We start from the raw sequence: 23,405 nt of genomic DNA, 5'->3' as shown, positions 1-23,405 counted from the left end.
CTGCGTACGAACGAATAGATTTTTTTTTTTTTCCTCCAAAATAAATACAAACACGTCCGAGCGCGGGGCCGCCGCCCCCGTTCCGTTCCCGGGGCCGCCCCCCCCCCTCCCGGGGGGAATAATTTAAAGGGCAGGGCTGTACAGTATTTACAGCTCTGGGGGCACCGGGAAGGCGGGGGGAGCCCCCCCAGGCCGCAGGCCAGCTGCAGCGGGCCCGGTGCCGCGGTGCGTCAGTCGCTCTCGCTGGAGTCGCTGCTCTGCTCGCCCTGCACCTTGTTGCGGTGCTGCATGGCGCGGTGGTAGGCGATCTGCACCGACTTGCGGATGTTGGACTTGCGGCCCTCCAGCATCTTCTCCTTGTCCAGGTCCTGGTTGACGCCCAGCGGCACCAGCTTGGTGCGGGGCAGCCACTGCCTGCGGGGAGCGGGGAGCCACCTCGTTTGAGGGTTACGGGCGGCTGCGCGCTCCCCCCAGCGGCACCGCCGGTTTCCCAGCTCCTCCCCGACCCCCCCAGGCCTCACCAAGTGCGCTTGTTGTCAAAGAAGAGGACGAGGTAGAGGTGCTCGCGCGCTTCCTGAGTCATCTGCTCGCCCAGCTTCAGCACCTCCAGCGGCGGCACAGGGATGGGGACGCCGTGGTGGAACATGCCCTCTCGCGGCATCTTGGGGTCGATGATCTGCCGGGGAGGAGGGGCCGATGCTGAGGCAGGGGACAAAACCACAACCCGGCCACAGCCCCGTTCCTCCAGTACCAGGAACTGTGAGCCCGCCTCTCACCCCGCTGACGGCACCAAGACCATCCCTGGCACTGGGATGGGATTCTGGGAGATGCACATAGGTGGCCAAACTCACCAGTGCCGGGTAGGAGGGGTAGCCCCGGCACTTGGCCCACACCAGATCCAAAGCGTCCAGGGAAGAATCCTCATCCTCAGAGAGCCACCCTGCACCACGGCCAATGCCCTTCCGCACCACTGCATCAAGACAAGGGGGAGAGAGGACTCAGACATGGCCCTTGTGGCTGATAGAACAGGCAGGTGTGCAGCTGGAAGGTTGTGACACTTACTGCTGTGCCCCACGCCTCGCCCGGCACCCACAGAGTAGGATTCGTTCTCTGTTCCTGATGTGTCCTCACTGCTGTCCTCAGGGAAGTTCACGCGGGAGAAGGAGGGCTTCCCCCTGCCCTGCTTTGAGGGTGTTGTGCTGAGAGAGGGAGCAGAGCTGTGAGCAGCAGTCACACTTCCAGAAACTGCTTTCTGAGTGTCATCTGTAAGCTTTCTGAGCCCACCCAGCACCAGGTACTCAGCAGGCATACAAAAGGCCGACCAGATGGTGTTTCTGCCCGGAACCCTTAGCCCTGCCTCACCTGCAAGTGTACGCTCACCCAAGCATGCTACAGAGCACAAAAAAGCACAAATCCTACAGCCAGGCCTGCAGCCCTCTAGCACTGGGTTAGCAGCACCAACAGGAGTTAGGCCAACAGGAGAGTGAAAGGGAGAGGCACAGTAACACACCTCACCCAGCAGATGCCCGTAGCAGTGGCACAACCAGAGGCAGGTGGTACGTACCTGGTACGGTCTGAGGCAGCACTGCTGCTGCTGCTGCTGCTGGACTCGGAATCGGAGCTGCTGCGTGGAAGGTTACAGTCGTTGCGGTACACCAGGAAGCTCTTCTTCACTGGCTGGTTCCCACTGCTAAAGCCATTGGCCGGCAGGTCTGCAGATAACAAACAACAGAGGAGCATTAGGAGGGCACGGTGCCCTTGCTGTGTTTCCTGCAGGGCTGTGGCTGCTGCACTCACCCATGGGAGCGTCTTCGGTGGATTTGTCGCTGTCGCTATCGGAGCTGGAGCTGGGCCGTGGGCTTCGCCCCCGCTTCCTCTGCCGCTGGGAGGACCCCATAATGGGGAGCTGCGGGGGGCCTATGGGACTGTTCCCATGCCCAGGAGCTATCTGGCTGTCTCGATTCTTGGGGGGACGTCCTGGACGTTTCGGAGGTCCTGCAGTTTTAGGGTTCTTCTTGGAGAAGAGCACTGAGGTCCTCCTGCCCACTTCGTGTGCTGGAGTGGAAGAAGAATTGGGACCTAGACCTGGAGGAGGGATGAAAAGGCATCAGCCACAGCCTGCAGGACCTGTCAGGGAAGGGATGGCAGTGGCAGAAAGGAAGAGTTTCATCTCTCAGAGCTCCACTGCAACCTCGAAAACCAATGATCCTAAATGCTCTCTGCTTGCATGAGAGCCTGCTTTTTCAGGTCTTAGGGGAACAGGGTGCCAAGGTGACAAACCTCAGTGACACCTGCCAGCTCTACCTAGGGACTCTGCAAGGTGGCAACTGAGCTGTGCTTTCCGAGGAGCATGGCTCAGCACCTGCTCCCATCAGCTCCCAGCACCAGGCAGCTTGCAGCGGGCACGTACTTCACTCCCAGCCCCTGCAGGGCATTTGGAGCGTGGCCATCCCTGCTGCAAGTAAGCAGTCAGCCCGGGGAAAGCGAGCAGCAAGGAAAGTGGTGGGAGATGAGGGAATCCTCCAGACAGACCACCTGCCTTGATCCTAAGGAGTTGCTATGGGTGAGGCTTGTGTGCATGGCCCCCCTGCCTTAGCTCTACTACACAGCCTGTCCAGGTGTGGTTCCCTGCCATTCCCCAGCAAACAGCAGCATTTTGGAGCAGTACCTTTGCCGGTCTCCTGGCTGCTGCTCTCCTCAGCAGCACTGTCTGTCTGAAGGTCCTTCTCACAGGGGTTGTGCGACTGCAGGACCCCCCTGGCAGAGGAGCTGTGCCGCTCCAGCCCATCTCGGCCCAGGTCCCGGGGGTGTGCCAGCTTCCGCCGCAGGACTGTGATCTCCTTCTTGATCATCTTGGCCCGGCGGGATCGTCCTATGCTCTGCTTGCCAGCATTGACCTCGTCCAGCCGCTCCAGCAAGATCTTCAGCTGCTCCTCCAAGGGCAGGTGCTTCTGATTTTCCGAGAGCAGCAGCCGCATGTCTTCTGAGGGCACAAAGAGGATGAAAGGAATCAGAAACTTTTTGGAGACCCTTTACACAGGAGGGCATGGGACTTCCCCTCAGGAGGAAAATAACTTACACAGTACCAAACACCCATGAGCACAGAATGTTACCAAAAGACAGTCTGAGAAAGAGCCCTGTGGAAAGCAAGCTAGTTGGGACTGCTGGGGAAGGCAGGCTAATCTGCAGCACAGGGAATGCTAAGGATTCCCATCAGCTGAGGCAAGATACAGCAATAAAAAAGAAAGGGGTTAGTAACAGGAAGGATACAGCAGACATACATGAGCTGAAGTGACCCTGACGCATTCAAGTGTAGGGAAGTTCTACTGCCTGAACCCTTCTACTGCACCTTCAGCCCTTCACATGCTCAAACAGGGAGAGCAGGACCCCAAAAGGACCCTTCTCAGGCAAGTTACTCCTGGTGGCATCCCCCACTGCCCAGCAGGAGACAGCAAGAACAGCCTTAAGTTGCCCAACTGTTGGGACTTAAGCTCCGAGCAGCTCTCCTACACGAGGACAGGGGACAAACACCCACCATCCTCGATGTCCTGGACCTGAGCCTCTTCTACAGTCACGCAGTGTGGGAAATGCATGCCTGTCTCAAAGTCAATGCCCATCTTCTCCGCCTGCCGGCGAGCCTGCCGCAGAACCACGCCTCCCTGCTCCCGCAGACGGACGGCTGCCCGGTAGAAGATAGTGTCTTTGGCATTGTACTTCAAACAGTTGTTGATAATCAGGTTGAAATCTTCCTCAAAGTCATCAAAATTCAGGTAACGGTACGCTTCCAGGTTTTGCTTCATTGTCTGAAAATCCATCGGCTTCTTGATGTGATCCAGGTAGTCTGGGACCTGTATTGAGAAAAGAGCCCGTGCTAAAGAGCCTGGAGACCCCCGTTAGTACCACCTGCTCCAAGAAAACAGTTGTTAGAGGAATCAGGTATTGCTCCCCAGTGCCCTGTCCAAACACACATCTGGAAAGCTGCCTGCCTTTGCAGCTAGAGGAGCTGTGGAATGCCTCTGGACTAGAGTCCATGTGCTGTACTCAATCTATTAGAGCCGACACATGCTTTGAAACGTTTTTGTGCAGCTTCTCAGGGGTGAGGGTAAGTACACACACGTAGAACAGACTGCTCTGGGTGGGACCACACAGCCAGGACACCTCCAAGCCCACCTGCTGCCAGATCTGCACAACACTAGCACTCCCTCTCCCATCTCCCCAGGCAGGGAATCACCACTGATGTTCTCAGAAATCACCTCCTTTGCCCCCAGAAGTGACATTTCTGTGCTGTGCTCAGCCTGTTACCAAGCAAAGGGTTTTGCAGGAGGACATGTAAGAGCATGCCACCTGCCTAAGGATGAGTGCAGGCATTCTGCCTTTCCCAGGCAGAAGCCCCTAACCTGTCACAGACAGTGGGAAATCACCAGTAACACAAGCAGAGGAGCTGAGTGCTGCGTTCCTGGCCACCAGCAGCTGCCAGCACCACCCCTTCTGCTGTGCATTTGGCTCTCCCAGGACAGGCAGTGCTGCACACATCCCCGTTGAGTGTGTGGTGTTGGGACTGGGAACCATCAGCAGGCTGCCCAGAGGGCTTCTGGAGCAGAAACCCCCATGGGCAGCCCTCAGCGTGAGCAAGGGACAAGTGTGAGTGAAGTAGAAATCTGGGGGAGGGGGTTCTTACTTCGTAGATTTCTGTTACCTCAGACAGAGGGACCGGCTCACTGAAGATGTTGCCCGTGTCTTTCTCCTGCAGGTGCTCGAGCGTCTTGCGGAGGAGGATGAGGAAGGGGGTCAGCTGCATTTCCAGTGCCACCTGCTGCACTTTGATCTGAAACAGAAGAACGGAGCGCAACTGAGCATCCTGCCCTAGAGACGGCCTCCAGGAGCAGCTTAGCAGACCCACAGGACAGTGCCACCTCTCCCTGCTGCAGTGGGGCCATTCCTCAATAGGGGCTGCACGGGGCACGCGCTGCACCTCAACATCACCTCTAGAGAGCAGAGGTGAGGCACAGGCCCCAGCACCCGTGTTTCCCACATCAGCCTTGCACAGCAGCCACCTTCATGCAGAGCTGCCGGGGCAGGGCACAGCGCAACCGAGGGGACCCTGTGCCCACCGTGCAGCTCACAGGGCAATTGACCAGCACTCAGGAGAGCCCGTGCTCACGCCCACCCCAGCAGCTCCCCAAGGAGGGGCAAACAATCGTTACCGTCTCTCTCTTGAGCTTCTCCCGCTTGCGTATCAGCTCCACCAGCAAGCGCGCGCGCTCTAGGTCATGGCGGAGGCGCTGCCATGATTTCAGCTGCTCCTTCAGGGCCCAGTTCTTATCCTCAGTGTCTCTCTGCAGGAACATCAGAGACTGTGAGCTGACAGAAGTGTTCCCATCTCCTCCTTCCTGACTGCGTGTGAGGGCTCTTCCCTGGTACAGGGAACCAGCGCGCCTGACCCGCTGCCTCAGTGAGCATCCCAGCTCCCCTGTCGTGTGGGTGACACAGAGACAGCCCAAATGCTGTCTACAGCTCAGTACCTGCTCCATGGTCACCCAGCCCCGAGGATGCGAGAAAGCAAACTCTGGAAATACTCTGCCTGACATGACCACAAGCAGGAAGCTGCCCGGGACCACAGAGCAGCAATAACAGGGTCCAGGCAGCTGCCCAGAGCTCTAGTGAAGGGCAACAGGGCAAAATGGGAAGACAGCTCTGGTTACTTTCACTTTTGGAGAATCAAAAACCATGCTGACTTTTATTCTGCTACTGTAGCCAAAGATGAGCAGAAGTAGTTTCAAATCTTCTCCAGCAAATAAAAATGAGAGGAGGCAAAAGCGGGAGAAACCGCTGCCTGATCACAGTCTTCAAAGGGCTCAGGAAGGCTTATACAGGGAATCAGAGGAAAGATCTTCCTCTGGCACGAGAAACCTCACATCTGTGAAGCACTGACTGAAGGCTGAGGCAAACAGCAGGCTGAGAGCACCACCCACAGGGAACGTTCCCACAACTATTTCAGAATCTGTGAGGCCTTGGTTTCTTCCATGTCTGGGGATCCCTAGCCACCCCTCTCAATGCCCGCTGACACAAGTGGCCTCAGGTTAGAGCCACTTCTGCCAGCTTTGTCACAGCTGCTGGCCCCATGTCAGCAAGAGGAATGAGCTAACTCCTGCACACAACGGGGCAGGCTTCCCTTCCCATGGCAGGCTGCCAAAGGCGGATCCGTCTGGCAAATCTCTGAATGCTGAGAGTGGAGGAGAAGGTAAAGCAGCAAAAGCAGGCAGTTGGGGCTGCCCTTTCCTCATCGGGAGGTGGAGCTCTTTTCTCCAGCCCCCTTCTGAGCCCACAGGCACCACCACATGCAGCAAACGCTTTGAGCCTACAGCTGCAAAGGCGCAGGAAGCACACGCAGACACCCAGGATGCCCCTCAGCACCCCAAAAAGCAGCATGTACCTGATCACAGTTCCTCTGGGACTGCAGGTGTGTCTGAAGGCGGCGCAGCAGAGGGACACCGTTGCGGGATTGCCTCTTCAGAGTCCAGTAGCTGTGCAGCCTCTGCATGAACTGACTCTTCCTCTGGATAGTTAGACGATTGGTAATCTTGCTGAGCCTGAAGAAGGGAGAGGAACCACAAACCCAATCAGCAAAGCAAACCTGGCCATAGTAGAAGCCCCAGTGTAGCAGCGAGGCCACCCATGAGCTCCTCAGACTGAGCGCACACACATTTGTTTAGCAGAAATCCCTGAAAGGCCAAGGAATGAGGCAGCACACCACCGACAGTTACACCGAAAAACTTCCAGCCTTGTCTCTCTGAAAGGCCTTTTCCTTTCTTTCCTTTCCTCTTGACTGTTCCAGGTTGGGGTGCAAGGCAGGGGCACTGGCAGCTGGGCCTTTCACAGCTCCCTGTGGCCCCGAGACCACGGCACGGCTGTCCCAAAGCTGTGATTCACCCGGCTTATTATGCTGGCAATGAGGGGCCACCCAAGACGACAAAGGCCCTATTCAAACATTACCAGACAGCTCGGCAGCCCCGAGCAGTTTGTAGCATGAACAAATCTGGGAAAGCGTGAGGAGGGGTGGGCAGACGCTAGCAGAACAGAGCTTGCTGTCAGAGCTAAGGAAGGACTACCCTGAACAGCCCCAAACAAAACAAAAGGGGTTTTCCTCCTCTTTACAATGGCAAAGCCTGAAGCAACTGAGACAGCCTCTTACACCAGTGCACTTAAGAGGTGCCCTGCTAGGTGGGACTGAAGTGTGGACCCCATATCTCCATGTCCTGCAGGGCCAGCTCTTCACACAGGGTGATCTGACCTGCATCAGCCTCAGCTGAAGGCAGACAGCATCATCATCTGCTGTCATTGGCTGCGCACAGCTTCTACAGGAAGACATTTGGCATTCTGGCAACAGCCCTTGAAGAATAATTAATCCCAACAGGAAGGCCTGGGGTGAGGTTAACAGCTTCTATCTCAGTGTGGGTTTCACTGTGAGCCCGAGGGTAGCAGAAAAAGCCTACAAACAGCTTGCCAGTGCATCCACACGTGGGAACAGAGAGGCTCGGGTTATGGAACGCACCCTGAGCGAGCGAGCCGTACCATACGGTTAGCACACCAACACCATGGCGTGAAGCCATCAATCCTGCAGCACAGACCTGCCCACACAAGTACCCAAACTGCCCACAGAGCAAACCCCAGTGCCTGCATACCCCCTCCCACTCCACAGGAGCCGTGAAGGAGCCCTGCCAGGAGGCAGTGGCCCCGTGCTATGACAGCTGTGACTCTGGGACCTGAGGGCCAGCGAGTGCAGCTCCAGCGTGGTGTCCCAGCTGCAATGAGGAGCACCCGGCTGGTGACTCATGGCCACGAAGGCAAATGCTGCCCTGCCCGGCTCCAGCTGTGCACCACAGGCACACCGCAAGGCTGCGAAGCAGCGGGGCTGTGTGGGGCCAGCTGTGGCAAAAGGAAGGTGGCCTCTGCTTTCTTCCTGCAGCCTGCTCCAACACACAGGAGAAGAGCTCTGGGAGCCCCCAGCTGCTTCCTGCCACCTCTGGCCAAGCTCGGTTGCTGTCATGAAGCCAGCGGCATCTATTTCCTGTACAGGCAACTCGTGGGGCTGCACATTTTACTCCTCTCTGCGGGAAAGCCAGAGGAAACCACAAACAGCCCTGGGGAAGAGCAATGTGAAAAGCATTTGTGCAAAAAGATAACGCCTGCATACAAAGCGAGACACGAGACGGTGAGAAAGGGAGAGGCAACGAGTTGTACCTGTGAGGGGGGATGCAGGGAACAGAAACCACAGGCGCTGCAGCTCGTTTTTCTGCCAGGATCTTCCGCGCCTTCTTCATTTTGATTCTAGACTTGGCCTTTGCCTTTTTCACCTTCTCGGAGCTCCAGCTCTTTCCTTCCTCCTCCTCCTCCTCATCCTCCTCTTCCCCCTCGCTGTGGGAAAGCGCGGGAAGCCTGCGCACAGAGCCTGGAGGTGTGTGGATGTCACAGTAGGCGGTTTTGCGCACGCTGAACGAGGTCCCGTTTGCTCCCGTCTCACGGACGGGCTCCATCTTCATGTAGAGTCCAGCCTGCTGGGCACAGGTGACGTGGAAAGCGGTGTAACAGTTTGCCTTGTGACACTGGATGCAAGCCCCAGAGCCACGCTGCTTGCAAATATAGCAGGTCAGCTTCCACCGCGCGGGTGGGATGTGCTCAATGCTGTCTATGGGCTCCAGGAAGACCGTGTTGGCAAAGCACACCTCCGGGATCCAGAGGGCACAGACCACGTGTGCCCAGCGCCCATCGTCCGTCTGCTTGAACGCGCCGCCCTTGTTGGGGCACAGGGCGCAGTCCACGGCTCGCGAGGGTGACTGCAGGCACCTCCTGCAGAGCCACTGTCCCTCGGGGATGTAGGGCACCCCGTAGCACTCCTGGTGCACGGCCAGGTTGCACATATCACAGAAAAGGATGACGTTGCTGTTCTGGCATTCCCCGTCATTGCAGATGCAGCACACGGCATCCTCGTCAACCAAGGCGTTGGGGTCTCCCTTGTTGTGGCTCTCAAAATACGACTCCTTCTCCAGCCTGTCCATCAGGTACTCAAAGATCTCCTGGGGAATGGGACTGACGCCCTCAGTCTTCCGCCGCTCGTTCATGATATCCAGCCAGATGTAATCTTCCTCGTCCATATCGTACTCCACCTCCTCATCCAGCTCCTCCGCTGACTTCTCAATGTACCTGGAAGGGGAAAGCACGGGAGGGTCAGAGTTCTGCATATTACAGCCAAAAGAAACCCCAACAAACAGGAAAGAAGCAGCCGCGCTCAGAAGCTGGAGGTGCTGCTGCACTGCTCGGGGTACCAGTACAACACAGCTGGGTGTTCACACAAAATAACAAGTTGCAGACATTGGAGACTTGTCAACACAAGACAGGAACTTGCACAAGCCAGCAAGTGGGCACCTGGTGCTCTAGAGGCAGCAACCTTGTTCCCCAGACACACGAGCATTGGCCCTGCTGCAAATGGAGTGCAGACAGTGCCATGTTTTGGTAATTCTACCTGCTGCCACCTGTGGGTGAGGCAAGCTGAACTGTGGGGAAAAGCCAGAAGCCCCTGCACCCTGCTCCATCTGTCCTGCTCCATCCATAAATGACCAGCAGTCACAGTGCAGCACCACATCGAGCACTATGCAGAGACCTTATGGGGAGTTCTCTTCTCCTGCAGCGTGACGCAAGCCCACATTATTCTTCTGTGCCTGCAGCTTGGTGCCAGCCTCTCAGGCAGCATGGTGGCTAAGAGGGCAGAGGTGGCTGTGAGAGCATCGCTTCAATGCTCAGTATTGGCTCTGCTTATTTTGCCCAATTAATAAACCACGTATGGAAAACCCATAGGGCCACAAGAACACATTAAGCCTGGAAACACACACAGCTTACAGCTAAGCTTTGGTGCTGGAGGGCTCCTGACTTATCCTAGAGCGTCTCCAAAGTGCAGTGGGGAAGGCAGAAGAACTCTCTCTGTCTTCCATGGAATGGTTGGCTTGGGAGGGCCCTTAAAGCCCACCCAGCTCAATCCCTGTCGCGGCCTGGCTGCCACACAGTAGCCTGGCCATGGGCACCTCTGTGGACAGGGCACCCACAGCTCTGGGTGGCTCGGTGCCCTCTGAGTAGGGAGTTTTCCCCCAGCATCTAACCAAATAGTTTAAACCCATTCCTCCTCACCCTACCACTAGAAGACCGCAAGAAGTCGCTCCCCACGTTTGCCACGAGCTCCCCTTCAGCCCTTATAACCACACCGACACCAGACCGCAGGCAAGCCCCCAGGCGGCACCCGAAAGCCGCGTGGCCACGAGGCCCCCATCCCGCGGGGCGGCACCGGGCGGCCGAGAACACTCCGCTACCTGTAGTAGGAGGTGGGGCGCGGCGGCGCGTCGGGCGTGTCCTGCTCCAGCTCCCGGTACACCACCTCGGGCAGCTTGGGGGCCGCGCCGGCCGAGGCGTTGTGGTGGTGGTGGTGGTTGGAGTCCTTGCGCTTCTCCTTGCTCTTCTGCTTGGCCGACTTGGGCGCGGCGGCGGCGGCAGCGGCCGCTTGGCTCTCCCCGTTCTCCTTGCTGCCGCCGTTCTCCGGCGCCTCCTCGGCGGCCTCCTCGTCCTCCGACACCACGTCCAGGTTGTCGAAGATGCTGATGCGGTGCACGCGGCCGTGCAGGTCCACCTCCACCATGCGCTGGGCCTGCGCGTAGGTCATCACCTCGCGGCCCGGAGATTGCGACGCCTCCGAGGGGTTCGGGGACTGCTTGTCGGCGGCGCCGGCGCGGCCCTGGCGGCCCTTCTTCTTGTGCTTGCGGAGCGGCGGCTGCTGCGGCGGCGGCGGGTTGTCGTGGTCATAGTGGTACAGGTGGTACTCGATGCCGCTGTAGCTCTTGTAGATCTTACGGCAGCTGCCCACCGGGCACTCGTAGGGCGGCTTGGTGGCCCGCAGGTTGTGGCAGAACGTCTTCACGTCGAAGTCGACCCCCATGGCGCGGCCTCGGCCTCGTGCGGGCGGCGCTGGGGCGCCGAGGCCCGGCCCTGCTGCCGCCTCCTGCCGCGCTCAGCGGCCCCGCGCCCGCGCCATGGCCCGGCCCGCAACAATGGAGGAGCGCGGGGCGCCGCTGGGTAAAGCGCGCGGCGGCCTTAGCAACCGCACTTTCGCCACCGCGCCGGCGGAGCGGGCGGGACGGGCCGTGGGCGGGCGGAGAGGGGTGGGCGGAGCGGCGGAGAGCAGAGCGAGGAGATCGGAGCGAGGAGAACGGAGCGCGCTTCCCGAAGAGGAGGGGACGCGGTGCCGCGCGGCGAGCGGCGAATCTGCCGACGCGAATCTCAAGGACGAGGACCCGCGCCGCAGCGGCCCGGTGCGGTTGGAGCGTTTTATTGCGGTCGGTGACGGCGGCGCAGCCCCGCGCACGGCGCTCCGCGACCGGACCCGGCGGTGACGCGGCCGCGCCGCTTCCGTCACTGCGCGGCGTTGCGGCGGGGCTCGATGCCGCGGCCCCGCATGTAGGACAGCAGCTGCTCGGGGATCTCGGCCAGCACGTCCTTGGCCAGGCGCGCCATGCTCCGCACCTGGCTGCCCGCCTCGTCCACGTAGTCCCGGAACGGCACGAACTGGGGGCAGCGGGGGGCCCGGCCCCGAGCTCTGCCCCACGGCCACGGCCGCACGGCGGCCCCGAGCGGAAGCGCAGGGCCTGGTGCTGCCCCGCGCCCAGCCCCGCAGCCTCACCTGCACGATGTCCCTCTCGGCGTAGCGTCCCCGCGACGACACGCGCACCTCATCCCCGTCCAGCTCCTCCATGGCTGGGGGGCACCGCTCAGACCCTACGTGCGGGCGCCCCCCGGGCCCCTCCCTGTCCCCGGCCCATCCCGCTCACCCTCGAACTCAGCCGGCCCCACTCCCACGATGATGATGGACATGGGCAGCGCAGAGGCCTGTGGGGCGGAAGGGCAGCAGCCGTAGGTTCGGAGCGGCCCAGCAGCACTAAGGCTGTGACCGGTGCCTGGGCCGGTGGCGTATGGCCACTCACGGTAACGATGGCCTCCTTGGTCTGCATCATGTCAGAGATGACACCGTCGGTGATGATGAGCAGGACGTGGTACTGAGAGCCGTCAGTCACCTGGGCAGCCGTGCTGTGGGGACACGGCGTGGGATCCCTCCAGCAGCCTCCCCACCTCATCCCCCACGGCATGGCCATGGGACAGGGATGGCCCTACAGTGCTCACCCGGCCACCTGGTTGATGACGGGGGCGAAGTTGGTGGGCCCGTAGAGCTGCACGGTGCGCAGGCTCTGCAGGTAGGACTCGAGCACGCCCTCGATGCCAGCACAGCTGGGGTTGTCCACGTTGTTGTTCTGGGGACAGGAAGGGTGCTCCCATGGTGCTGGGTAGGATGTGGCCAGGCTGGCTGCTCCCCAGCCCCATGGGCTGCCCCACACCTGGCAACAACAGGTTAACCCCAGCCTTGCACCAGGACGCACCAGGGGGAACTGGTGGGAGATCTTGCCATCGGGTGGCAGCTTGGCACCAAAGCCGTAGGCAGGGAAGAGCTTGTCACTGTCGTAGTCCTGGATGATCTCCCCGACGGCCTTGAGTGCCAAGGCGTAGGCGCTCAGCTGGTAGGGGCTGGCGTAGTGCAGCGACGTGGGCTGCGATGGCAGCCCTGCAGCACAGCACCCATCAGCACCCACCCAGTGCCACTGCCCAGGTCCCTCCCACCACTGTGCTCACCGTTGGAGGCCGTGAAGTCAATGGCGACGGTGAAATTCAGCTGTGTCCTTAGAGGGAGAGCGAAGGAGGCTGCCAGCCCCAGGCACGGCGTGACCTCTGCCCACTCCCCCAGACCCACTGCCCACCCCACAACTGCAGCCACCGTTTCGGCACCCCCAGGCTGCAGTGTCACCATCACTGCCTTCCCATCCCTGTCCCTCAGGAGCTTGGGGGCACCTGGCCCCACTCACCCGCCCCGTATGTAGTCAACGAAGGTGAACTCAGACTCGACGGAGAAGGAGAGCAGAGTCACCTGTGGGCATGGGGCATCAGAGCTGGCACCCTGCAATGGGTGCGAGCTGCAGGAGCACCCCAGCCCCACTCACGGTGCCAGAGTTGACATATTTCTTCTTCTTGCACTTCTTCCTGGGGTTCAGCACCTGCGGGCACCAGGCAGGTCCTGCTACGGGGCTCCCCATGCCCCCAAAGCTGCCCCACTGTGGCCCCTGCCCTACCTCATACACTGTGAACTGGCTCTGTGCACGGGACAGCTCCCGGTAGCTGGTGGCAAACTCCCCGATGAAGTCGTGGCTGCAGGAGGAGCACAAGGTCTGAGTGTGTCGTGGGATGAGGAACACCCTGATGCCTCTCCCTTTGGGGCACAGCCTCACCTCCCATCCCGGTCCCAGTCGTACACATCAATCTTCACTGTGCTGGAAGTAAAATGGGGCTGAGGGGGAGCTGCTGGCATGGCCCACAGTGCCCAGGGCTCAGCGTGCCATCAGAGTGGCACCACATGCCCAGGGAGGGGAACAGGATATTTGGGTCACGGTGGAGCTCTGGGGAGGGGGAAGCTTTTCTGTAATTTGGGTTGCAAAAGGAAAAGGAAAAAAAAAAAAAAGAACACCACTAAGAACCCAGGTTGGAGTTGCATGCTGGCTGTGGGGAAATGCTGTGTCCTGTCCTACTGCTGCCCCATTGCACACACCACAGCAGCGGCCCTGTGGTGCAGAACGGGTTCACAATATATGGGGCAGCTCTGGAGGAATGTGTCCAGGACACATTTTGGGGGATGTGAGATGTATCCAGGGCTGGACAAGGGGTTGCAAGACGGGGCCAAAGCGTGGGGTGGGTCAAGGCTGCCCCACAGAACCATCCTCACCGGTCGTAGTCACCGTTGCAGAGGGCACGCACGGGTATGGTGAAGGGCTGCCACACTGGGTTAAGTGTGTTCTTCACCACCTCCGTCTTGTGGCAGATGGTGAAGCTGCGGGGACGGGGCAGGGTCAGGGCATGCTGTGCAGGGACACCTGCACCCCACATCCCCACGCTCACGTGCCGTCCTCGTTGCTGCGGTAGAAGACAAGGAAGGGGTCGGATTTCCCAAAGAAGTCCTTCTTGTCCAGCTTGTTGGCACACAGCTGCATGGTGACGATGTCCTGGGGATGGGGACTGTTACCACCAGCCTGCTCCTCTCCCCACGCTCGGGTAGCGTGCAGATGCAGCACTCACCCTGCAGTTGCTCAGCTCCTCGGCCAGCAGCAGGATGGTCCCACACCGCTTCCCTGGGACCCCCCTGTGACAACAGCCCAGCGTGGGGACAGTGGGGACAGCACAGGGGCAGGATGCGGGGCGCTCCGCAAGGCCCGATGCTGCAGGTGTGTCCCCAGCCATGCACAGGGACACTGGGCAGCATGGCCACCAGGGTGTCCTGAAGCGGGGTGGGCGGCCAGGGGCACAGTGTGGGACCTCCAGCCCTGCCACAGGATGTGACTCACGTGAGGGCTCTTTCCAGACGGCCCCGCTGGGACCCGATCACCTCTCCCAATGCCACGAACGCCTGCCCCAGGAAGTCCTGCACCCAGGAACAGCATGCTCAATCCTTGGGGGCTGTTGTTTGCAGCCCCCTCACCTTCTCATCATCCCCAGCCTGCAGCCTTATTTCCCACAGGATCCCAGATGACCTGAGCTCACCCTGTGCTCTGTAAGAGCCCATGTCCATAGCCCACAACCCCTCCTGCACCCCCAAGGCCACCCTGTATCCCTGAGCTCATCCTGCAGCCCTACAGCCAACCTGTGCACCCACCCTGTGTCCTGGCCCCGTCCTGTATGCCCTGGGCCAGCCCACAACCCTGGACTCATCTTGTATCCCCCAGAATGTGTCCTGGTCACATTCCTCCAGAGGCACCCCGTGTATCCTGGAGCCCTCCTGCACACCCACAGCAGGCACCAGTTCCCCAGCATGGCAGATGCCTACCTTCTGCCAGACCCAGTGTGGCATGGAGAGACAAAGAGCAGGGTGAGCCCCCTGAGGCCAGGGGTGCCCATCCTATCCAGAAGCACGGACAGGACTTGGCTTTGGGGTGTCTGGAGCACTCACCTGCTTGTAGATGGAGCAGCTCTTAGAGTCCACGTTGTAGCTGGCAGTAGCAAAGCAGAGCTGTGAGCTGGCATCAGGGCACGTCCCCATGTCTTCACTCAGAGCTTTGGGACCCCTGCTCGCCCCGTTTCTGACCCCTCTGCCCATCCGTGCTGCAATGCTCTGTACTGCTGTGGTCTCCCATGGGTTACCCACGGGCTCGGCACCCCCAGCCTCGTGCTCCCCATTGCTGCCGAGGCACTCACACGTCAAAGCGAAGGTTTTGCTTCTCCTCAAAGTAGTAATCGAGGACAAACTTGCGGACGAAGTCGGGGTTCAGGGTGTTGTCGATCACCTCGGTGCGCCCGAACTGCGGGGATGGTTCCGTGAGGGCAACCCCATCATCCCCACATCCCTCCCCAGCGCAGCTGCCCCGGCACTAATCCCCGATTAGCGGCAGGGAGGGATCATTAGGGTGGAAACGGGCGGCCATATGGGCCCATTTAACCGAGCCGGGGATTAGCCAGGAGCCGGGGCACTGGGGACGGCGGGGAACGGGGAGAGATGCAGCACTCACTTCTTTCCACTCGCTGCTCCCCGTGCCCTGCACGAAGAGGATGACCACTGTGGAGAGAGGGACAGAGCCGTGCCACGCTGCGCCGTGCCCGCACCCAGAAGTGCTACCGCTGCCACCCACCTGGGTCGGACTTGGAGAAGGTGTCCATGTCCAGCAGGTTCCTGGGGGGGACCGAGCTGCGAGTGAGCGATTGTGTGCGCCCAACCCGTCACGTGTCCCCCGTGCGTGGACTGTCGGGGGATGGCACCGCGCGGGAGAGCCGCACACAGCCGTGGGGCAGGCGGGCGGCCGGGCAGGGGCGGCACGGTGGGACGGAGAGGAGCAGCGTCTCCGGCGCTGACAGTGATTGAACGTGACAGAGAACCCATTTACAGCACGAAACCTTCCCCGGTGCCGCCGGCAGCGGCTAATGGAGAGCGCAGGAGCGAGGAGAAAGCGGACACTTAGCGGGGGGGCACCGCGCATCGCCCCGCGGCCGCCGCGGCGGTCGGACAGAGGGAAGCGCGTTGACAGCGGCTCCGCCGGGCTCGTCCCGCAGCGCGGGGCTCCGCTCCCCCGGCCCGAGTGCGGAGAGCAGCCCCTGGGCGCGGCTGAGCCCTGGAGGGGCTGCAAAGCAAGAGGCTCGGCCACGTCCCGCAGCGCGCCCCGGTCCCTGCCCAAAGGCGCGGGTACCCACGGCTCCGCAGCCCTTCCACCTGCTGCTCTGCGGGGCTGGGAGACGGCGAGGGGAGAACGCAGCCTTCGGCCCAGCTATGCCCCACAGCCGCAGGGCGGGAGTTTGGTGACAACCCCGCAGGACGGGTGATTCGCCCCCACCTGCCCGCCGGTCCGGGGGTCTCCGGGGCGATCCCTCGCAGGGCTGCGCTCGGCCCCCTACGGCCGCCGCTCTGGGCCGGGGGCATCGAGCGGCACCGCCGGTGCGCTCCCGTCCCGCGGGCACCGAGCCGGCCTCGGAGCGGGGCAGTGCCGGCACCGGGCACGGGGGCGCCCGAAGTGGCGAGTGGGGGTTCGCGGAGCGGGCAAGGGACTCCCCGCGCATCTCCCCACGCGTTCCGCATCCCCCCGCGCCCCGACTCACCGGCAGGACACAGTGAGCTCCACCTTGGTGCCCGGCACGCTGCCGGCCGCCGCTTCCAGCGCTCCCGGAGCCGCCATCCCCGCGCGGGCGCCGCCGCTGCTCCGCGCCGCCTCCTCCCGCACCGCCGAAGCGGGCGCGCCCGGGGGCGGGCACGGGCACGGCGGCCCCGGCGGCGGCACCGCCCCGGGAACGGGAACGCTTAGACCAGGGTACCGGCGCGCGGGGCCGGGGGGATGCCGTCCGGCTCGGTTCCCGCCGGGCGGGCGGGCTGTGCCCCGCTGACCCCTCGATGCCGGCTCCCGTCCCGTCGGGACTCCCGCCCGGAGGAGCTCTCGGCCCCGGCGCGCTGCTATTTCGGTGCCGCCGCTCCCGGAGCGTGGGCCGCGCTATTTATAGCGGGCGGCTCCCCCGCCGGAGCCGCTCCCGGCTCCTCCGCGCCGCCGCCCCCCGGCTCTTCCCAGCTCGCCCGCCTCCCGCAGCCCAGGCACCACGCAGCCCAGGGGTCGGCACATGGAGGTCTTTACTGCGGGGCCGCCTCGGAGCCCCCGCCGCTCCCCGGCCCCGAGCAGGGTAATCACAAGCGGGTGCTCGGTGCTGTGCCCGCGTGCCCCCGAGGACGGGGGTCCCGGCTCGGCCAGGGGTCCCCGGTTCTCCATCCATCCGTCCTGGAACGTGGCGGCTCTCAGAGCGTGCTGCTGCCTCTCAGTCCCACGCCCCGCACGAACTGCTCGAGGAGGCCGCCGATGGCCCCCGAGGGGCTGGGGGGCACGGCCTTCAGGCCGATGGTCCGGCTGTAGCTGGCCAGGAAGGCGGAACGCACTTCTTCCAGCCGGGACTCGCGGTCGCTCGCTGACACCAGCCTAGGAGACACAATCGGGAGGTCAGCGCTGCGGCTGTCCCACGGCCTTGTGGGGCTCGCAGGGAGGCAGCGCCAGCCCTGAAACGCCCCGGCTGTGGCACCAGCGCTGCTGCCTCCCTGCTCAGCCCCTGCAGCATCCCAGCAGCTTCCCCCGGCTCTCCTTCTCCACCGCCCCCTGGCTTCTCCCCCTACCCTAGATGCATAGATATCGCGGTCGTTGCTGGCTGACATCAGCCCCCGTGCCGGCTCTGTCCTTGTTTCCAGACGGAGCCCGGCCACCTGTGCCGTGCTTGGACAGCCACTTCCACCTCAGCTGCGGGCAGCCATCGCTGCCCCTTCACGCACATATCAGGGAGCAGCTTTGGCAAGGAGCAGGGACAGGAGGCAGCCGTGCACAGGCAGGACGCAGCCCTCAGTGCCTTCCCCGGATCCCACTTTCCTCTCCAGCTCAGCTCAGCCCAGCCCCCGGCTCAGAGTGCAGCAGGGCGAGGACTTAAGGTTCCCAACGAGGGAAGCGGCAAAAAGCAGTGCGGCCATTCAGAGCCAGCAGCTCCACGTGCCGTGGCTCAAACCTGTCCTCGCTGCGGCTCCCAGCGAGAGGAAGGCATTCCTCAGAGGTCGCCCCAAGGGCACAGCTCAAAACTCCCCATCAGAAATTCTCTTTCATCTCCCCAGCGCCTGGGCCGCCTCGAAACTGGCACAGCTCATTTGAATGGAAGCGTTCACCACCCACAGCCAACAGCTTCAGTCTGGAAATGGCAGCGAGAGGATATGGTGGGAGGCCCGTAAACAGTGAGCACTGCTGCGACAGCCCGCCCGGCCGCTGTGCAGGGTCTGGTAATGAAGAGAAGCCAGAGGGCGAAGTAAAAAAGGCGACGTTTCTGAACACATGAAAAGATGCTCGTTGGCAACCTCATTAGGATGGGGAACTCGCAAAGCTGCCAGCATGAAAAAGAAGCTGGATGAAAGCAGGGCATGCTTATATCCCATGTTCAGTGATCTCAGATGGCAACTGCGGAGGTAAGGGAGGGTGTGCAGCAGTCAGGTCCTGCAGCTTTGGGCTCTCACATCTTTTATGGGACAGCTTAACACGCAGACAGTTTTATGGAGTGGTATGAGCAGAGGTGCAGGGCCACCGACAGCCCGTGTCCCTCAGTGCCACATCCTCACCCTGCCCTGTGATGCAAAGCAGAAGCTTAATTGGAATTTAATTTCCCCAAACTCACATTATGCTGGGCTGCAAACACTCAGGATAAAGCCACAGCAGGCTCCTGAGCAGCACAGGAGCAGGAGGCGGTGCTGGGGCAGGCTCAGTGCTGCATCTTCGCACTCCCTTCTCAATAGCAGCCTGGGCCTGGACCCGCAACCCCCAGCACCCCAAGCAAAGAGCTGAATGGGGCAAGGCGTTCATGGCCTCAGCTGCACTCCCAAGGGAGAGGCAGCACTGCTGTTCCCCACCCTTTGAACCTCCCAAGTCGCCAAACTGCAAGCAGCAAGAGCCTCCAGGTAGCTTCTGCGCCTAGCTTCTCCCTGCCACATTCCCCATTCTGACGTTACCTCCTGGCTGCTGCTCAGCAGCCAGGCAGCACCGCTGGGCTTGGGGGACACAGAGCAGTCACTGCATCACACATCTGCTCCTTGGTCCCTTCTGCTTCCCTCCTGCTCCCCTCCCCCAGCACTGCCCAGATGCTACAGGAGCAGCACAGTGTGTCCCTGCCAAGGCAGAAAGGGAACCTGGTGGCAGGAGTGTCCCACACTCCCTGTGAATCTCGCCCTGCACGGGGCAGCTGCTTGGATCTACTCAAGATAGCAGGCAGCTCCCAGAGGAGCCAAACCAGGCAGTGTCTCACAGCACACATTTGTTTTCATGTTGCTCTACCTCCAAAGTATATACTCTGATCTCCATTACGGGACTGTGAGCTTCAGCGGCACGCCGCCAGTGCAGCCAGCCAGTGGCAGCCCCTGAGCTGCCATTTCAGCTGCTTGATTGAGAGCTTGCAGCCTGAAGGCACACACCAAGGCTCTGCTCTAACAGCAATTAAAGCACAGCTCCTGCCTTTCAAGTTTCTGCAGAGGTGACTTTCTATGCAGGGAGGGCTGCGTGCTTCCCCACCGTCTGCACGACGTAGGGGCTGCTGCTCTGCCCCAGCCTTATGCAGCACCTGCAAACACCACCAGGCAAAGCAGGGTGATAGAATTAAAGCCCCTCTCCTGCTGCAGCAAGGACCTGAACCCAGCAGGGAGATGGAGATGAGCAAGATCCAGAAGCAAGGGTAAGCAGTCCTGTCCTGTCAAGCTCACTTCCACGGATGCCCAAATTCACTGTCTTCAAAGAAGAGCAAGAAAAGCCTTCTCCTACAGAAAGCATCGTGCCCCCCATCGCTGGATGGAAGAGATGTGGGTTTCCTTCAGAGCTCAGTGAGAGAACGTGCAGACGGAAAGCACCAAGGCAGTGAAGATGGGACAGCTTGTTACAGGCTGCCAGACTTCTTCCAGAGCACCAGGTGGGAACGTTCCAGCGCCTGCAGCCAGCTGGGAGAGCCTGGGGAGACGCTGCATTGTAGACACTTACAGGCAAGTGTTAGGGAACTCATCCGGGAAGCTGCAAGGGAGAGAGGCGTCTGCGCTCAGGGTTGCCTGCTCCCGAATACTGCCACACCCTGTCACCATCTGCCAGCTGCCAAAGTCTGTGGAAACGGAAGATCCGGGCAGAGAATGGTCCGCCGATCTGGGGCAGAGAGAGAGGGAGACGGGGCCATCAGTCAGGTCATCAGCCACACGCCTCCCGCTGCGCCGCTGCCAGGGGGACGGCCGCCAGCAGCGCCGGTGCCAGCAGTGCTGGCACTCTGGCAGCAGGGCAGCATGCAGCGCTGGCTCGGCCCCGGGCCAGGCCTTTCCTCTGATTGCGTGAGGAGAGCCAAGCTGGTGAGGCAACCGAGCGGCACAGGTGCCTCAGGAGCCAGGCAGATCAAAGCTAGCGAGAAGCAGATGGCCATGCAGAACAGTGAGACCCTTTAGCGAGATGCAGCAGCCCCAAATCCCACACAGATGTGGAGCATCCACCTGTAGCTCATTTCAGCTGTGAGCGCATCCCAGGGCAACGGCAAAGCCTGATGGAGAGCTGTGGCTGTGACTGGCTTGCTGGTGAGGAAGATTTAGAGACCCACGGTCTGCAGTACCACCAGCGCTGAGCAGGACTGTCCCTGTGCTTTGGGGCACCCACCGCCCTGCAGCTCCATCCCCGGATTAGGAGGGTGGGCTGTGCTGGGGAGGTGCAACTTTAGAATGTGAAACATAATTAAGAGAAGGCTTGCAGGATGTAACCTTCCACCAGGAAAGCAGGGAACAAGAAAGCTGAGAAGCGAGCCTGAGGAGTCCCTCCAAAATCCAAGCAGCGGGCAAAATCACCTGAGTGGAACCCCGAAGTCTCAGCTTTCTGGGAGCAAGCCATTACTGTGCCCTGCTGCACAGCAGCACGCACACTGCTGGAAGCACAGCCTGTGGCAGAGCTACTCAATTACACACCACCAAGATCTTGTGGATAATTTATCTGAGATGTGCCGAGCACAGAGCAGTGCAAGAGCTCCAGCTCTGCTGGGCCAGGTACTCGCATGCTGTCTTCACAGCTAAGAATAGCTGTGGCGCAGTGCAGCTGCTCCCCGAGAGGCCAGAAGAGCAGCCAGAGCCACAGGATCTGCTACAGCATGGAGGGCCTCGGTGAGAACGGGGAAACACAGGGTAAAGTCCATCTGTGATCCAGATCTAAGCCTGGCATTTAGCGAGTCTGATCAATATATCCAAGCTTGAGAAATACAGCCCCGAGCTGCACACAAGCTTCCCCTGGCAGTGCTGGTGATCCTGCAGCTGCAGGCTGAGTAATGCCTCTTCTTTCAGGTCCAGGCAGAAGGGCAGCACAGGAAGAAATGGGAAGAACAGAGCACTGACTGCCTTGTGCAACACTTGTCCTCAGGCTGTGAGGTGAACCAAGTGAGTTCAGAGAGCAGTTGTGTGCCTAGCACTGAGAAAATGCTTTCTTCCAAAAAGATGTTTTTTCTAGAGCACGTAACACTGCAGTAGGAACAAGGGCATCTCCTACCTTGGATCTGGAGCTACAGCACATACTGGTAGAGATGAGACAGGGATAACCCTCCCTGGGATACGAGGAATTCATAAAGCAAACGGAGCAGCTTTTTACTGACATCTGTCCCTCTTCCTGCCTCTGGGAGACAAAACAGAGGAGACCAGGCAGAGCACAGTGCAGTGCTGGAAGCACAGTGCAGGAAGCCAGAGAGAAGCACACCAGGACTGGAGGAACACTGCTTCAATGTGGAAAGAAGAGACTATTGCTGCTTTAAGTGCAGGACGGACAGGAAAAATAGGAGCAACTTAGCTACATGTGGAGTGACAAGAATTTGAGCTAAAGCAGTGAAGAGATGAATAAGCAATAGACTTAAGTACAGGAAAGGAGACAAGGACAGTGTTACCATCAGAAATGTACAAAGTTGCCCAGAGGACAGGCTTGGGTCCAGGCAGAAAGAAGGGTTTTGAAGGTGGAGAGCCTGAACAGCAGAGCAGGTGGAGATGGGCTTGGGATGGGATCTTCATATACAGATGAAGGGAATTGAATGGAAATCTGCATTTTTTGCAAAGGGAGAGTGTGGTACCAGGAGGTGCCTCTGCCCACGTGGCAAGCAAAAGAGCAAAATGTGATCCAAGGCACCAGGGACGTGTCTGTCCAGTATCATTGACATGGGTCACGTACATCTCTGATAAAGAGGATGAACAACTGCTTTCTGCTTTGGGTATTTAGCCTTGGCTCGCAGCTGCTGGACCGTCTTCCATGGCTGTTGGCTGGAAGCAGACCAATCTTACACCACTTCCTGGAGGTGAACCAAGTCACCTCTTCAGACTCATCTTTGACAGGCTGATGAAAGCATCGAATACCTCCCACAAGACTGGCTGGTGGCTCTGCAGCCCTCCAACCCCTCCTAGCATCCCTGGCCCTGTCAAGCAGCTGTGCAAAGTGGCAGTGCTCAAACACCACCCAAACACATTTGCTCCTTCTCAGTGCTGGCCACACAGCAGAGAGGGGCTGGTTTGGATGCATGACACCTTCCTGAAGAGCAGTGTGCTCCCACACTCCCAGCACTCACCCATCTGCAGGGGAAAAGGGAACCCTATCCCAAAGCAGACTTCAGAAATGGAGTCCCCCAGTACCAAACTGTCAGACAGCATGAGCTGCTTCTCTGTTCTGCTCCAGGTAGCTAGCATTTAGAAAGCTGCATCTAACCTAACAGCACAGGAATCTAGGAGTTCAAGTCAGCTGATTTGGTTTCTCTGTTCCAGACAGCAGAATAAACACCTGATTAAGTGAATAAACTGTCAGTGATCAACTCTGCATTGAGTGTAGGTCACTCCTCCTTGCTTAAATATCTGAGTGCAGCCAGCAGAGCTGTGACACCATTATACACTTTTCTTCTATTGCCACCTTCTTCTCAAGTGAGGCTCCTGAGGCAGCATCACAACCAACAATCACCTTAAACAGCCTTGAAACAGCAGGGGCGAAGGCTGGGAGAGAAAGGATGGGGAGACAAAATGAGAAACCTTGTGCTTGCTGCAGTGGTGGTGGAGCTTTTTAAAAGCTGAGCTTGAGACCAAGACCAGATCTGTAGGCTAACCAGTGCAATCTAGTTAATGCCAGAGGTGAAAATCTTCCTGGTGTTCGTACCCCTGAAGGCTCCTTGCAAAGGTTTGTTGCAGACACAAAAAGGGCTTCACTGGTGCCTCAGTGCAAGCTGCTGATACTGGGATAAAAGGCCTGGGCCCCAAACCT

The 23,405-nt window shown here is 60.0% G+C and overlaps 3 protein-coding genes across 8 annotated transcripts in view; all 3 read right to left on the bottom strand.

Moving 5' to 3' along the window:
* Positions 1 to 220: 220 nt before the first annotated feature.
* Positions 221 to 11,063, bottom strand: BRPF1 (bromodomain and PHD finger containing 1). Of its 2 annotated transcripts, none has more exons than XM_048957097.1 (13): positions 10,359 to 11,063; positions 8,242 to 9,201; positions 6,434 to 6,590; positions 5,205 to 5,336; positions 4,679 to 4,825; positions 3,536 to 3,848; positions 2,669 to 2,983; positions 1,798 to 2,085; positions 1,565 to 1,712; positions 1,063 to 1,199; positions 852 to 970; positions 522 to 676; positions 221 to 414 (listed from the first exon to the last, which is right to left on the bottom strand). In XM_048957097.1, the coding sequence occupies exons 1-13, from the start codon at positions 10,976 to 10,978 to the stop codon at positions 231 to 233; spliced, it is 3,675 nt and encodes a 1,224-aa protein (XP_048813054.1). In that variant the 5' UTR covers positions 10,979 to 11,063; the 3' UTR covers positions 221 to 230. The 2 variants fall into 2 exon arrangements, with proteins under 2 accessions (XP_048813054.1, XP_048813055.1); XM_048957098.1 differs by having other exon boundaries at positions 4,697 to 4,825.
* On the bottom strand, positions 10,931 to 16,827 carry CPNE9 (copine family member 9). Of its 2 annotated transcripts, XM_048957100.1 has the most exons (20): positions 16,714 to 16,827; positions 15,756 to 15,796; positions 15,636 to 15,682; positions 15,325 to 15,428; positions 15,080 to 15,119; positions 14,478 to 14,554; positions 14,212 to 14,275; positions 14,035 to 14,138; positions 13,862 to 13,966; positions 13,371 to 13,412; positions 13,215 to 13,290; positions 13,086 to 13,139; positions 12,951 to 13,012; positions 12,721 to 12,767; positions 12,471 to 12,652; positions 12,217 to 12,344; positions 12,021 to 12,123; positions 11,868 to 11,925; positions 11,720 to 11,793; positions 11,359 to 11,604 (listed from the first exon to the last, which is right to left on the bottom strand). In XM_048957100.1, exons 1-20 carry the CDS (start codon positions 16,788 to 16,790, stop codon positions 11,452 to 11,454), a joined length of 1,638 nt encoding a protein of 545 aa, XP_048813057.1. In that variant the 5' UTR covers positions 16,791 to 16,827; the 3' UTR covers positions 11,359 to 11,451. The 2 variants fall into 2 exon arrangements, with proteins under 2 accessions (XP_048813056.1, XP_048813057.1); XM_048957099.1 differs by having other exon boundaries at positions 10,931 to 11,793.
* An 89-nt stretch (positions 16,828 to 16,916) lies between these two features.
* Positions 16,917 to 23,405, bottom strand: part of MTMR14 (myotubularin related protein 14) — a 30,087-nt gene continuing 23,598 nt past the window's right edge. The window contains exons 18-19 of one of the 4 annotated variants that reach the window (XM_048957102.1): positions 20,145 to 20,300; positions 16,917 to 17,573 (exon numbers count right to left, since the gene is read on the bottom strand). In XM_048957102.1, the coding sequence (XP_048813059.1) occupies positions 17,396 to 17,573; positions 20,145 to 20,300 (334 nt within the window). In that variant the 3' untranslated portion in view covers positions 16,917 to 17,395. The remainder of the gene's footprint in view (positions 17,574 to 20,144; positions 20,301 to 23,405) is intronic. The other 3 variants (XM_048957104.1, XM_048957101.1, XM_048957103.1) reach the window with 3 other exon arrangements.

The sequence above is a fragment of the Lagopus muta genome, chromosome 11, assembly GCF_023343835.1.
Source record: "Lagopus muta isolate bLagMut1 chromosome 11, bLagMut1 primary, whole genome shotgun sequence".
NCBI lineage: Eukaryota > Metazoa > Chordata > Aves > Galliformes > Phasianidae > Lagopus > Lagopus muta.
The sequence above is the reverse complement of the archived record's forward strand: the minus strand, read 5'-3'. Positions and strand labels throughout refer to the sequence as shown.